At 33.2% G+C, this 16,928-nt stretch overlaps 1 protein-coding gene across 3 annotated transcripts in view; it reads left to right on the forward strand.

Moving 5' to 3' along the window:
* KIFAP3 (kinesin associated protein 3) overlaps positions 1-16,928 on the forward strand; it is a 128,018-nt gene that overhangs the window by 80,566 nt on the left and 30,524 nt on the right. For all 3 annotated transcript variants that reach the window (XM_014555981.2, XM_006173233.2, XM_032463764.1), the window contains 2 exons: positions 5,506-5,591; positions 16,274-16,463. In XM_014555981.2, the coding sequence (XP_014411467.1) occupies positions 5,506-5,591; positions 16,274-16,463 (276 nt within the window). The remainder of the gene's footprint in view (positions 1-5,505; positions 5,592-16,273; positions 16,464-16,928) is intronic.

Below are 16,928 nucleotides of genomic sequence, written 5' to 3' on the forward strand. Positions count from 1 at the left end.
TCAATGTTTACCGTAGATAATGACATTTCACATATTCAGAAAATATGCATCTTTAGGTATTTTTTCTTGCAAATGTTCAAATATTGTAGAAAATACCAAGCTCTGAAATAAATTTAGAGGGCAAGCTATTTTTCACAGAATCTGTTTACCCCAAATCAGTATACAGGTAGAACATTTTGCTTATCAGGCTATGATTCCTAAGAAACTTAACAAATATATCATAACTTCCTTCTCCATTAACATAACTTAAATATCAGAAGTTCCTAAGACTATCTGTAGTCCTTTTTTAATCTTACCTTATCTATCCACTGTACATGGGAAGACATGTCTACTGTTCCCATGACACCAGCTACCAGCTATATGCTAAGTATATGGCATCTTCAAAACCTCCTTCTTGAGCCCCAGGCATTCCTTGCTAACTGCCACATGGATGTCTTCCACCTGCCTAAAGGGACGTAGTATGGCGTAGCCTAAAAAGCCTTATAATTCAGTAGCCTAATTTTAAATTATCTTTTACCACTTACCACCTGCAGGACGTTGGATAAGTTACATAACCTCCTTGAGCATACACTCTTGCATCTATAAAATGGCCATAAATTTATTAAAATAAAAAGACCTTCTACATTATAAGATTGCTATCAGTACTAATGCTGTCAGTCTTAATAGATTTAAGGCATCTATAATCTCTCTCAACATGCAAAGATACTCAGAAAGTGGTATTTTATCATTATTGTATCCAAAAGGATACTTAATGTTGCCAGCATCTACCCTTGAAAAAGTCTACCTTCTGTACTGGTGGTGCATAGTAACAGTATCATTCACCCAGTCCTCTAGCTGGAAATTTTGTGTCTGCTATCTCTTTTACTATATGTAATTAATTACCACTTATTCTGCAAACATTTATCAATTCTGACAGATACTTTTTAAAGTGCTGAATGTATAAAAAAAAATCTGTCCCTGTATTCAGGGAGTTTATAGTCTAATTAGAAAGCTACACAAGTAAATCAATATAAAATTAAAATCCAGTGTGATAAATGTCATGATGGTATGTGCGCAGAAGATATGTATGACCAAGTCTGAAGATGTCATGAAAGGCTGGCAGTGGACGTGGCGTCTAAGCTGAATCTTTGTTTTTTAGTTGTGGTTATCTGCTTATTTGTATATCAAAAAAATTTTTTTGCTTTTGAACACTGCATAAAGTCATTCATTACCCATGTGAAAAATCTAAATTCTTTTCCTTCTCGTATATAGCTCTTCATAACCTGTGACCTTAACCTATCTTTCCAAAGTTCCCCTTTAACCCTACAATACACAGTTTCTCTTAGCAGACCAAGCTTCTCATTTATCAGACACTACCCTCCTTGTCATATTTACTGCCTCTTTGTATGCCTTGCCAACCTCAAATGCATTGTTCTCCCTTTTTTTCCCTTACAGTCTCCAAGCCATCAAAGATAAGTTTATAAGCCTTTGTCTCAGTTAAGCCTTTCTAATCTTGTGCCTACCCTTTACCAGTGGAAGTAATGTCTTTATTTTCACCTCTAATAAAGTACTTAAATTATGTATCCATTTGCCTGTCTTTACCAAAAAACTTTGAGCTCCTCTAGCTCAAGGACTGGCTTTGTTTTCCTCATCTTTATCTATACCCAGAACTTAACACAGTACCTGACATGCGGTTAGATCTAGTTTAGTCAATAAATTCATGTACGTATATGGTTAATGTTCTTTAAAATTAATACCTTGGGAGACTTTTTCTTTTTCACGATAATGGATCATTGCTCAAAACATTTTGAACCTCCTTTGGTGTTACATTCAAAGCCTATAACACATGCTTTAAGTATTATCTTTGGAGGAAGTTTTCCTTGCTTTTGAGGACAAGTTTAATTTCTGGAACCATATAAAGTTTCCAGGAGTCAAGTCTGATAAATAGCAAGTCTAATTGAGAAATGTTCATTTTTATATGGGCTGTCAAATACTCTTTAACTTTAACAGCTATTCTAGAGAACTCTTTTTTATCATAAAGTAATAAATATTTTTAAAATGTGGCTTATAAACGGACTCTGCCAGGAAGATAAATTCCAAATACACTTTTGAGCAGTGTTAACATCATTGGAATAAATTAACTTTTCTCAGCTGTGCTCCATGGAATATATTCCTTTAGTATTAATAGTTGCTTAATGAAAAAAGGTTCTATGATAAATGAGTTTTGGAAACAGTAAGTTAAACAGGTTTTCTTGCTACAGAGTCTTCTTGGAGCCTTTAATATGCTTTTCTAGGTTGAGAATCTCTAAAAGAATATTTTATAGAGAGAAGATTTATATAACTACAGAAGATACTGTAAGAAACATATATTAGAAAACATTAAAGTGACAGTATAGTTTTTCATAGGTAACTTCTTTGAAAGACAACCCCTTGCTTATGTGTCATCTCATTGTGTTTTTTCCTGAAGACTAAGGAAGAATTAAGTGTTTAAAGTACTTACCAAGTGCCTGGCACATAGTCTCTGTTCTGGTCTGTCTGTTTAGAGTACTCTCAGTACTTTATTGTCAGAGCTCACACTGTTAAGACTACTTCTACTTGATTTTTCTTCTTTATGTAACTTCCTTTTCATTTTCTCCCAAGTTCCATTTTTGCTAAGCCATTGAATCTAAAGCCGATACTTTTTAAATAGTTATTTTGAAGAATATAACATGTTGATAATGGTGAGAATGGGAGATAAAAGATATGCTGAATTAAAATTTTTACAAAAGCATCAAAGAATACTATGTAGATCTGATGCTTTCATCCATGTCTTAAGATTGGATAAGATTGCTAAAGTACTTTTGCCCGATGTTTTGGTGTTCAGAAATCAGGGTTTTTTGTTGATATCAGTAACATTTAAATATGCCTTATATTTTGTCACATAATTTAAAATTATTATTAAAATATTTCACCATAATTTTAAGTATTTTATTGTGATTTTCTTTATGAAACCAGTATATTGAAATATTTTAAGTAAGATTTATTAGGTAGGAAATCATTCTTTTTTCCCATTATTTCTTAAGTTAGAAAATTTGGTCGACATTATTTGATACAATTTTTAGAGAATGAAAGAAACTTGACTTTTGAAATGGCTGGTGTAGACTTATTTTAGGTAAATGTGATTTTATAGTAAGATGTTTTAAATATTAAAAATGGCTCTCAGCACAACTCAGGAATTGAGAACCTTAGCTATTATAATAATTAATTTTCGTATAATCTGAACCATTGCAGCATGGGAAATAAAAACAACCCAAATTTGACTAGGTCCTTTTAGATTCCCTCTGAGAATTTCTAAGATTTTCCTAAGAATTTTATTTTCAACTTATCCTTACGAAAACTGTGGGTAGTATGTAGAGCTGGTCTTATTTACTTATTAAATAAAAATTTATTGAGCACTCAGAGCTGGGGATACCATGGAGAACAAAATAGACCAAATCCCAACCCTAATGGAATTTATATTTCAGTGGAGAAAAGAGGCAATGAACACCATATCCCTTACAGACTTTTCTGAAAATGAGTTTAAGAATACACACGGATACATTATTCTGTATATTTTTTCTGCATTTTTAAATACAACCCTTTATTTCTGAAAAAAATATAGTAAGTAGCACTGATAAATAGAAGATCTGGATTAGCTTCTGGTTTGCTACTTGCTATGAAACTTGATAAACTTTTTTTTCAGAATTATAATCAGTGCTACAAATATGTCATTTGCTTTTACTCATGTGCTAGAGTTTCTTGGTAGATACTTGCGGCCTCTGTTTCAAATAGTTTTAACCAAGACCAACTATAAGTATTGGAGATTATAACTTTCTCTTTCTTTACTGCCTCTTTTAAATTCATTGAGAGTTTTTTTTTAATTGATTTGAGTTTCCTTTATTCTTTATTTATTCTTCCCTTCCCCCCACTTGTTATTTATACATTCCATTTCGTTTCTTTTGTGTTAGACTTAAATTTCAACATGCATTCTCACCAAGTTCTGAGTATTTCTCTTCTCCTACTTGTAATTCTGTCTCTTCATCATCCATGTTATTTGTTGCTATCTAGTGTGATAATTTCACCTCATTTTTATAACATAAAATTTTGATAATGTCTTAAAATTACTGTTTTAATTATTTCCTTTTAAAAACTAGTGCTTATTTAGGATTTATAGTATGTTCATACATTTCCTCATTTACTAATTTTTCTTGAATTCCATTCTTGTATTTCTCTGCATTGGTTTTCTTCCATAATTGATTACATTCTTTTATATTGCTTAGTGGACATCTATGAATAATAAAATATATCTGTATCTGAAAATAACTAGTTTGTCCTCTTGAATAATAATTTGCAGAATATGGAATTCTAGATTACCAGTTATTTCCCTCAGCAATTTGAAGGTATTTTTCCATCTTGAATTGCTGCCAGTGGAAGTCCATAGTCTAAAAGTCTGATGACAATTTACTTTTCTTTCCCTTGTAAGTGACTCGATTATTTTGCTAGGAAAAGGATGTTTCTGGGTTTGTTTGTTTTTTTAAGTCAAGCAGTTTTATTAGAATTTGACTAGTATTCATCATCTTTGTTGATTTTTCCAAGTATGCTCTTTTGGTATATAGTTTTATCTTTCTAATTTTAGGGAAGTTTTCTTGAATTATAATTTTTAGTATTTGTTCTATTTGGTTGTTTTGGTTGACTTCTTTAGAATTTCTAGGATTGTATCTTCTTTGCCTATCTTTAATATCTGTCATTTTCTAATCTTTTTATCTCTTTTATTTTTTAATTTTACTGATTTTCCTCTTTTTACCTTCTGTTTAGCCTAGAGTTTTATCTGTAGTTTTTATTTATTCTTACATTACTATAAATTTATTTTTTGTATATCTGAAGTTATTTTTACTTTTATTTGTGGTTATTTCCTGAATTATTTCTCTGAGTTTTCTAATTCTGATTCATATTGTTCTTTCATATATATCTGTTGTTTTCTTACGTTTTTGTCTCTTTTTGAAATATTAGGTTGCATACTTTCATCTTTCATGTGAAAATGTCTTGTTTTCTCTTATAACCATATATGAGATTTGACTGTGATTCTTTTCTGTTGCTGTGTGAAATTTTTTACGTGTGAATCTTTGCGTGATATTAATTTTTCTGAACTTCTAGGAGGGCCAGATCACTCAGGAAAGCTTTCATAGCTACACAACTCTAGAGCTCCCTCTTCAGTTATTTTGATAGTTTTCATGTTTACAAAAATACAGCCTTGTACATTCTGAGATTTACTGGCTCTGTTTTCCTTGCCCATTTTTGTCTAATCTTTTTACTTTCTTATCCCTGTTATCCGTGTTTTTTTTAATGAAATGTTACATGTTCTTTGTCATCTTACATTAATGATTTTATTTTAAAATTTGAAATTGCATTTCAGGGTAACATTTGAATTTAGTGAAATGCGGGATTCCCTTGTATGATTGAATAGCCTCAATCTCAAACAGTTTGTATCTTTAACCACTTTTTATTTAGAGGCTCCAGCATATCTCATAGATCTGATGCATGATAAAAATAATGAAATCCGAAAAGTCTGTGATAATACATTAGACATTATAGCGGTAAGTAATTTTTCTTCCTATACAAAGTATAGTCTTTATTTGGAGGGGAAAAAGACATTGTATACCTGTTTAGAACTTTGCATTCAGTATAAAAAATATTTGTATTTTGGTAAAGCTCAGAAAATACAGTGATGTTAAATTCACTTTTTAAACATTCTTAATACTTTTGGCTTTCAACTTTTAAGTATAGGCTTCTTACTCAGACAGGTTTTATACATAATCATATCGCAGGTGCAAGGGCCAAGTCCAGGCAGAAGACTATGGTGGGCAGCAAGATTTCTGAAGAAAATATTTAATATAAAATATGAATATATTTGTTACAAGATAAAATTATCATTCTCAGTTACTTCTAATCTCTGGGTTCAAGTCTCTCATCTTAAGCAGGAGTTATCCCCACCCCTGTGTCTTCTGTCCTGTTGTCTTTCTAGGATCAACATTTTGAAAAAAATGTCTACATATTACTTCCTTCATTTCTTCACTTCCCCATCCTTTCTACCTATATCAGTTCTGGCTTCTGCCTCCATTACTACATTGAAATAGTGCTTATTAAAGTCACCCTGATCTTCATTTTTCTAAATCCAGTGAGCATTTTTCGTCTCCATTTTACTTTGTTGATCCTGCACTCTTTCCTGGATCATGCAGGAACTTGTAAATCATGGTCAGAAGTAAAATGTAAAATCACAAAGAAAATTATTGTAAATTATTAAATTCATAAAGAAACTTGTTAATATGAGGGCTTCCAAGAAGAAGAATCAGCAAAATGAAACGTGATATATATGGTTTCCTAAGATGCTGTCTGATCATGTGAGTTAGAAAAAAAAAATTGACCAAGTCATTTGGCGGTTCACCTAATCTCCATATAGCTCTCTACACTGGACTTAACAAAGTAAATATTCGATATGGTGCCAAGTAATTTTGGGTTGTTTCATTCCATGCTTTGAAAAACTTCAGTCTAAAATGATATTTAGAAATATTAGACTTATTAAGCTGAGAATATTTCACGGTATTCACCTGTGAAATATTTGTGTGATCTGGAAGCCTTGTGCTGTGCCACTCAGCTGAGTCACACTCATAGCTCAGTTTCTTAGAAGAGAGGAAGGAGTCCAGCAAAGAGCACCAGGCTCTAGAAACTTCCCATGTTCTGCTGGAAGAATGTTTCTTTACCTTTTGCTATTATACACCTCTGAGATTCAAGGCCCTCGTTCAATTCTAGCTTGATAGTAGGGAGCTGCACCACCAGGAGCAACTTCTTCCCAAAACATTTTTCTCCTCTTCTCAGTGAGTAAGGGTTCTGGTCTTAGACTCAACTTTTGACCTCTATGAAGTGGCAACTTGGTCCGATAAGAGTATTGCATTTAGAATACAGCTGATTCTTATTCTCTCACTTGCTGAGGACTCTCAGGCACTTTATTTACCTTTTTGAGGATTTAGTTTACAATGACACTTCTGAGAATTAAAGAGTTACTGTAAAGGTTAGAGAAAATATATATGAAGCATCTTCCACATGATGGTCACTAAATATATTTTGTTCAAACTAAACCAAAATTCACACCTAGTTAAGAAATGTATATATAGATTAAGTATCTAGACTGATATTTCCTTTCCTCAGTACAGTTAATTATTTATGTTATTTTTTTGTTAGATCTAAAAATTTTTAATTTTTAAAATGATAGGGGAAGATAATCTGTTCACTGTTTGGATTTTAACTATGGAAATTTATTTGGAGCATGTATTTTTGCCAGACATGTATCTATTTTTAGTTTTCTTAAGATTGTCCTGCAAAATGGCAGATTTGGCATTTTAAGGCTTCATGTCAGAGCAGTTAACTAAGTAGGGCAATTTACTGAAAGGTCTCCATTAGGACAGTGAGAATAGGAAGCTACCTTTGCTAGAGCAGAAGTGCCTCATGTGTTAAGTGACCCATATTCTGAATCTGTGGTGACTTACTTGAATTTATCAGCTAACCAAAGTTGTATTCTACCTTGCTGCACCTCCTTACTGGGGAGAAATTTGAGAAGTGGGCCATTTTAATGCACCAGTGAAAAGACAGCTTCTCAGCTTCACTTGCAATATAGCTGCCAGTCTTTGGTTCTTTGAGCTCAGACTAAATTACTGATCATGACTCAGGGTGCTCTCTACTTGTCCCAAATCTTTTTCAAGAGTAAAATGAGGAAATTGACTTAATTTGAAACAGGAGAAACTTTGATTAGACATAGCAAACATGATGAAACACTAGAAATAGGCTGTCAAGGGAGAATTTGAAGTCTGTCCAGTTAGCAGTAGTAATAGCTAAATAACCAACTTTTAAAAATAGTTTGTTAGAAACCTGCCTGGAATGGAAGTTGATGATCTCTTAAAATTCTTTTTACCTCTAGATTTTGATTTCTGAGTATTCTCACCGTGGCTATGTTCTATAATAATAAAAAAAAAAACCCCAAAAATTATGGGAAGAGTGGATTATTTGTAGCTTAAGGCAATTTATCTTTAAGACAATAAACATCTTTCTCTCAAGACAAGGAACAGGAAAAAAATACTAAGATAATTAGATGCCTTGCAAGCCTTAGGGAAATATGCCTTCTGCAGTAAAGTATTTGTCTCCCAAATTATGGAAATATTACATCAGCGATAGGATGTTTAATGTATTTGGTCCCAAGCCCTCAGTTGGTGAATTGAAACAGGTGTTCATAGTATGCTTTGTACCACAGAGGGTTACATGTTTGGTGATGCGGTCTCTGTGGCCTCATCAGCAAGTTGTCATCTGTCTGACTGGGCCTTACAGGGAGCTTTGGGATGCAGGGAATTGGGGTAGCTGCAGAGAGGAATGGGGAGGCAAGGAGAAGGAGCTTATTAGCTTCTCAATCTTCCAAGGGAATTATGCAGCAGTTGAACATTGCCTTTTCTCTTCCAAGCCTTGGGCATCATCAAGGGAAGATCAGAACTCTCTACACATAGACAGCTTATAAAAACCCAGTTAGATTCTTATCCTTCAGTCCCTCTTTAACTTTGTATGAAGTATCTGAGAACCTCATAAGTTCTTCCCCAACTAGTAAACAGTTTTATCCCCTGAATGACTGGGTTGTCAGATACTTGATTCATGTTTATTAAGCATATGCTGTGTTCCAGACACTAAGATAGACACTGGGAATAAAAAAACAAAAACACAAAGTTGTTAAAATATAAAAGTTTATAATCTAGACACCAGGATACTGTCATCTAGACATGCAGTGGCCTTCCAGGATCAGTACTATGACATGGTCCTATCAGAAGGTGTCCTGTACTAACATCACTTTATATCTACAGGTGTTTGTGGAACAGGGAGCATACCTAGGTTCTCTGTTAAAAGGTCTGTTATCATTCTAGCAAGCCACAGACCTGCATGTGATTTGGTACTAACACAGGTTTGTGTCACTGGGATTTTAAACGGCAGCCTTTTCTCTTTTAGTAACTCTAATTTTGATCATTCACAAATTGTGTGTATTATAATCTGGAATTATTTTAAACTTGGAAAACAAGGTGCTATCTTTATTCTAGGATAGGCACAATTATATTTAATAAGACTTGTGTATTGAAATGAGATAAACTAATACAGATTTATAGACATCGGTTGTTTTGGTCCCCACAAAAATTACCAGGGAAAGCCTCTGTCAGACAGAAAAGCTGGGTGTATTAAAAACTTGCCAGCAAGGGAGAACACTTAAAAAAAAAGTCTCATAACATCTTAAAAAGGAAGTTATAGAGAAAGTTTCATAAGGTTAGGATGGTTTGGATTAGGGTTAGCATTAGAACTCAGGTTTTTTCAGGGCAGGCTTTGAAAAGCATGGAATGGGTAGGAATTGGTAAAATGGGTAGACAGTAGTCACTTTTAATTGGCTTGCTGGTCAGGTATGGGTACAGAGCAAGGATTTTCAAGTGAGTTGTTGACAGAAACTTCTAAAAAGTTCTTTCCAGAGCCGGTGGGGTTGGTTCTCGCTTGTTTTACAGTCTCAGTAAATTTTCATTTCTCAGATTCATAAGTTAGATGTTTATTTCTCAATTCCATACAGTCCAATTGGATTTAATGAGATAAGTTTGGTTGGCCCTCTTTTGGAGTTCATTTTTATATTGCATAAACCTGAAGGGCAGAAATTTAGGGTATTTTTGTCTCTTGTTAGAATTTATGTATGTGTGTGTGTGTGTGTGTGTGTGTGTGTGTGTGTGTGTGTGTGTATTCCCTGTCAGTATTATGTCTGTTACTTTATTGGTTTTTTCAGTGGTCAATAGTTGGATTAAAAAAACCCAAGCATAGCGTGCAAGAAAAATCATGATTTCTTGCTTAAGTAAATGTCATTCAGTTACATCTTTTACATTGTGATCTAACTGGACAGGATATTTGAAATGATACTGCCCAGAGGAGCCTCCTCAGTGCTTTAAACAGAGGTTGAAGAGATACTTGTACTTTGAGGTCTGGTTAGAATATGCCATAGTTAAGATTAAAGGGACAATACTGTTGAGAAATAGGTGGTATGTGCATAAAAGTCAACAACTCTTTGTGTATGTGTGTTTAGTTTGTGTGTGTATCTATATATACATGTCATTGGGAGAAGTATTTTCTCAGGTATAAAAGGCATCTTTCTAGCAGCTACTACCTTAACCCTAATGAGCAACTAAATTACTCTAGATCTGCTTTAATTTAGTATGAAGAATTGTATTAAATAAACCACATTATATTCTCAATTAGGGGGCTGCCACATTAAAGGAGAAAGGGAAATCTGTTTTCCATCAGTTATGTTAGAACAAAAAGCAGATCTGTGTAGCTCTATGTTATCCTATAGTGTGTTAATCAGATACAAGGTGTGACGGAAGCCAGTGACAAAGAGTTTTCCTGATAGTGAACAGGTTCTGATAATAGGCTGGTTAAGGCTTCATAATGTTTCAATGGTTAAGTAGTAAACAAAAATGATACAGGACTTCAAAAAGGATGGCACATTCCATATAAAATCAAACCATTAGGTCTTTTATGACACTTTAGAATTTATGAAAACTAGTGCTTAAGATCATAGTGTCAGGAGCTGAGAAGAGAAGAAAATAAAAAACAAAGCATGTATACCTTTACATACAAGACAAACCAAGGATATCAGGATGCACTCCGTGTAAAAAGAAACATTTCAAGAATGAATTTAAAAAACAACCGTATTCCTAGAGTGTTTCCATAAAAGCTTGATAAATTTTGCTGGCATTTCTTGGCTGTGGTTGAACTGTGGCACTCCTGAATTCCCATACTTATTTCCTGAAATAAGGGGCTTGTGATAAAAGAGAGTAGAGATTTGGGGGAGAGGAGTTAGAAGGAATTGGTTTTAACTGATACATGTTGAATTTATTACATTTTTGACTGGATATTTATTTAGAGTTGCTATGTAATTTTTTAAAGATGAACTCCTTTATTGCCATAATTTTTTATTTTGGGGGGATAGTTATTTCAACAGCTTAATGGAGTAATGGTGTCAATCTTAGATTTCTATTTAAAGAATGCTAGAACTTGAGTAAGTCTTAGATTTGTTTCATTTTAGAATTGAAGAACCTGAGACCAAAAGATAGTGAAATACCTTTAGAAATTTGCATACTTCTGCATAACTAGAAGAAGAATCCAGGTCTCTTTAACTCTAATCCAATGTTTCTTTGTATTATAACATGCCACATTATTAGTATGTATGAATTCAGACTCTGAGACACAAAGAAACTATGACTTTTGACAGGACTATTAAACGGTACTCATTGAGGATAGATACAGAAGATAGCTGAAGCTAGGGATTCCAGAAGGCTGGTCCATTGGAGTGCGGTGAAGCTTTTACTGGTTTTCACTAACGTGAAACAGAAATGGAAAAGAAAAGTGTGTGTGTGTGAGTGTGTGAGAGAGAGAGAGACAGAGACAGAGACCAGGACAGAGAGGAGAGAGAAAGAGAAAATATTTTAGTGTTGGGAAGGTATATCTTTATTTTGAGGTTATTTTTCATACATCTTTAGTCTTAAAATGGCCTTTCTTTTCTAAAACAATAGTAGTAGGTGGCAGTTGATTTACATTTAATATCAGTCCCCCAAATTTGCTTTGAACCTTTCCTAAAATCTAAAATTTGGGGGACCACTGTCCTAACCTGTTAATTTGCTACACTTGCTAAGTAGATTCTCAACAGCCATGAGCTAAAATATTTCATTTTTAAGAAGTCTGGTACATAATAATCAATGTTTCAGGAGCACAAAGATCAAAAGTACAGCATCATAGAGCAAAACGATACTATCTCTTTTGATTCTAACGAATTTACTATTAAGGAAAAAGAAAGGAAAGTATTTAAACAAATACTGCCTTCCTCATAACATTCTTTATTCCAAGGTGCTGTTTTGGTAAACGTTCAAATATCTCCATTATCACAAACTAGAGCAAACATTTATGGCACAAGTACAGTATCTTAAGGATTTTCATACTTAGCCTCTGTATTTTAAAAATACATATTTTAAAACATCTTCCAAAGTTAAGTGGTAATATTAGAATTAAGAAAGTCACTGAATACTGGTAGGATTATATACCAGTAATTGTGGTTCTATCTAAGGTAAAGGTATTGTGGGTATTTTTTTTTTATGACTTTCAACTTTCAGTAAGGAAATAGTTTTATAATCATAAAACTCCAGATATTTTCAGAAAGTCATCTTATAACTGCTTGAGACTTTAAAGCCTTGATACTGTTTGGTCAAGGTTTTTTGCCGCTCTCTTTGCTATGGTCTAAAATAAAAAGGCACCCATACTTGTTAAATCTCAAGGCCACCTTTTTGTGAAAATGCTGCTTGTCGTTGTAGTGGATCCCTGTAGTAGGAATCTGTAATCATTTTTGGATCTTTTGTAGAGCATAATTTTCTATATCCTAATTGATTACTCAGCTTGGTATAGAATAACATACTCTGTTTCATATTTCCTGAGGGAGAAACTTTTTTGTTTTTGTTTTTTTCTGAAAAGCTGAGAAGACAACCATAGTGTTTTCACTGTGATCCTGTAAACAATAATGTACGTGTTACTCATTATGTTAAGTCATAGAAAAGAAAGCCTGTGATTTTGTAGTACAAAGATACTTCAAAACCAGAATAAAACTATTTTTAATAAAGAAAACAACAGTACAGTCTGTGTCATTGCCACTGTACTTTTTAGCCTTATTGTTAAGAGATGCCCTGGTTCTATGCATTTTCTCTGTCATAAGCTGATTTAAAAGAAAAGAAGGTGATAACTTAGTGTAAGGCTAGTCTTGTCACAGCTGGTGCTAGGTCTTTGCTAACTGACTACACTGGAAAATCAGCTTTCCCAAGACACTCATAAGTCAAGCTTTAGTGTCAACAGTTAGTCATGGGTGCTGATAAGTACTTTTGGTTTGTGTCTTTGGACTTCTGGCAAATGGAGTGTGGGTAGTCTCTTAAAAAAAAAAAAATCAGGCTTGTACATGTAGGTTCATTAATAAGAACATTTCATTAAGTTTGAAGAGTGATAAAAAGGCTTAAGTTAGAAAGGCTATTTGTGAAGAAATATTGCACATTTCTACATTTATTAGATGTATTTTTATTATTAAATTAGAAGAGTGAGAGCTTATGAGACAGGTAGAGATGATAACTCAAAGAATAAAGTGTGAATTTTTTTCTTTGTGCAGAGCATTACTTACTAGGCCAAATACATTTTTATGGATATGTGGCTTGGGGATTTACTTTTTAAAATTATACCTACCTCTGTAACATTTAACAGATATTAATAAGAGGCAAGTGTTACTCTTAGTGAAATAGCAAACCCCATATTTATATGCTTTGGGCATTTGACAGTTTCAACTTCTGTTCTTACACTAGAAATCCTATGCTTGAGCTTAAATTGTAATGGAACAGTCAAATCATATGTTTTTCTATCTTTCTTGAAACTTCTTCATTCAGATAATCAAATTTAAAATTTTTCTACGAAAATTGAAAGTTAGTTTTATACCTCTTGCCAAGTGGAACAGGCTACTTTTCATGAAAGAAATGATATCATTCAAATTAGTTCCAATTTTTAATGTAGATCTAATAAGATTTCTGGTATTATAAGGCATATTCTAGGAGTCTTGGTGACCTGTAACTGACTTAGCTTTTAGGAAAAAAAGCCAATTAGTATGAAGGATTTTTTGCCCAAAATACCATTTTGCTTTTTGTTTATGCATTAATTTTTTACCTTAACAGATAATTAATGCATCCTTTCCTTATTCTGTAAGAATATGGGATCATTCTTCTTAAATTATCTGGTCACCTCTAATATGACAAATTTTTTTTGCAGGTAACTTTGAGCACATGTATGCCACCAGAAAATATACTTGAGAAGTCATATGAGTTAAAGAAATTCAAAGTTACATTTAGCCTTTGGGCTAAATTATTTTGAAGCTAATCAAAATGCCAATATTGTATAATTAGCACCACTAAGTATTTTATTTAGTTTTGGAAACTCAGAGTGTACCACTTAAATCTGTAGCCAGTGAACTACTTGTAACAACTACTCTGCTATTATTTTTTCAACTTCCTCTTTCCCCATCACCATCCTATGTGCAGCCAGGTCAGAGAGAACATGACTGAGAATACAATATGTGAATATACTTACAAGACGAAGAGCTACCTTCCTCCCATATCATTGCTTGGTCAGCAATTCATCCCATTCATAGAATCTTAGAACTGAAAGTTGATATTAGAGGTCATTTCATATATTCTCATTCACTGAAGAATCCATTCTGAGGTGATCCTGCCAAATGTTCATTTGTGCTGTGTTTAATTGCATTTTCCACATTGCTGGCCTTAGGTCTGCAATGCTGTAATAGCCACAACCAGCTGTGTACACTTAATCGAATTACTTCAGTGTTCTGGGCATCATTTGCTCATTTATAAAATGGCAATAATTACAGTACCTAACTCAGAGAGCTGTTACTTCAGTTAACACTGTTGGCTAACATTGTTTTTAATACAGATTTTCTAAATGCTTTTTGTGTATTATCTCACTTCATCAGAACAATATATTTGATCGGTAATTGGATGTTTGCATAAATTATCATATCTATTAATCACTGTAACCATACCCAGAAGATATAGCATTTGGATTTAAGATTTGTTGTTCATGGCTAAATTGTCAATTTCAAATACTGCAGGTTAATGCTGTAGATGTAATGGAATAAAAAATCTTCAGTGATTTAAAAATTGATATTATAACAGTTGAATTAATAAATGTTTATTGTTTTCAGTAAAATGCAGTTTAATGTTTATGATAGGCCTTTTATACAATTTAATTTTAAGTAATTACATTAGGAGACAAATTGATAACTAATAGGAGTGTTAATAGATAACCATTAGAAAGAATGAAAGCTTAATAATTTGGTGGCAAAATTGCCATTAGCAGTACCATAGCCAAAAAATATCTTCTACCTCCACCAATCTCAGTTGAAAAGGAGCATCTATACAGTTTTAGAGATGTACAGTGTAGAACATAGTCTAACTGCAGATGCTGCTAAAAGATATACTAGTAATGAGAAATTCAAAATTTAACAAGAAAAATTTTTAAATAATAGTAATTATATTTATTATAAAATTTTAGACTTATTCTTACATCCCAGAAATTCTTTCTGTACTGACAGTTTTTGACTTGAGCCTTAGCTTTGGGTGAAAATTGCTTAACATTTAACTAAAATGTATGTTTAGCCCACCTCATAGTCATCATGACCATCTTAACTATTGGTGGACAGTACTATGGTCTGGCACCTTTCCAACTTTTTAAAAAAATAACTCAACAAAAGTGTTAAAGATATGACAGAGGAATTTAAAACTAAGAACCCTGGAATTAGGATGACAAGGAATGGCTGGAGCCTTTTTTTTTCCATCTACACCATCAGTGGCACTATCCATTAGCTGTTAAGTGAATACACTAGTGAGAAGTTAACAACCTGTGGAGAAAGTAGGGCGCTAGACAGGTGCAGCCATAGCTTATAATAACTTGCCTACTTGTCCTTCAGAAACATCTGCCAATGATGTTCTCTGTGAACAGAGGTTGCAGAATACAGTGAAGAAGCCACAGTCTTGCCCCTCAGGAGTTCATGGTCAAAGCAGGAGATATTTAAAGAAATAATTACGACCAAATAAGATATTATTATTTTGTGGTTGAAACAAAATTGAAATAAATTCTGCTGTTTGTTTTTTGTAGTAAACCATTTCATTTGTTAGGTGAAATATTTTAATAGTGCTCTTTTTTTTCTACTGAAAAATGTTATCTAAACCAAAAGGTATAGCGAAAGATGTAATTTTAATGCTTAACCACGGGTCATTAGTGCCACAGTAATTATAGCCACAAAACTCTTTGGAAATTGAAGTCAGCTTGCTTACCTAAATTCTAGTAATACGTAGATAAAGGATTTGTGAAGTTTGAACTTTTCCAGGTTTTGCCATTGCCGTTAGCAATTGGTAATCCAAACAGAGATGTCTTTAATATATGGATTTAATTGATGTTTATTGGTTATTGTGTACAGTAATTCTGAGCAGGTATTTTTAATGTTTCCCCTTATCCAAACAAAGCTTCCCCTGCAAATTCTCTCCTTGTAAGAGAAAAGTATTGCTATCTGAGTGCCAAGGGAATTCTTTCATAAGCTTACGTTAAAATAATTGACTGTTTTCAATAGGAATATGATGAAGAATGGGCTAAGAAAATTCAGAGTGAGAAGTTTCGCTGGCATAACTCTCAGTGGCTGGAGATGGTAGAGAGTCGTCAGATGGATGAGAGTGAGCAGTACTTGTATGGTGATGACCGAATCGAGCCATACATCCATGAAGGAGATATTCTTGAGAGACCTGACCTTTTCTACAGCTCTGGTAAGATGATAATTAAAGCAAAAATAATTTATGTGTGTGCTATAAATAGAGATTTTGGTCTGCCAATCTTGTTTTCCCAAGCTTTGTAAGCACTTCCTTTTGTATATAAATGGTTTTCTGCTAATGATTTCAGACATAACATTAATACACACCAAGCATATCTATTAACTCACCATTAGTTTTTCCAGGTTAGTCTTTGTTATGACCTCCATACAAAAGGCTATAACGAGGAAAATTAATTGCTCTTAGTTTATAACTTTCTAGAATGTATAACTTAAAATGACATCTTCAAGATTTCTGACTTCTGTTTGAAAGTGTTATATTTTTCTCTATTCTGCATTTATTTAAATGTACAATTTATTAATTCATAGATTGTTTTCCAATATATTTCATTTTAACAGTCATATTTTGCCATGGTTTTGCTTTAGTTTTGAACTAGTAACCCCTATTTGGTGACTCTAGTTG

This window comes from Camelus ferus, chromosome 21 (assembly GCF_009834535.1).
Source record: "Camelus ferus isolate YT-003-E chromosome 21, BCGSAC_Cfer_1.0, whole genome shotgun sequence".
Taxonomy (NCBI): domain Eukaryota; kingdom Metazoa; phylum Chordata; class Mammalia; order Artiodactyla; family Camelidae; genus Camelus; species Camelus ferus.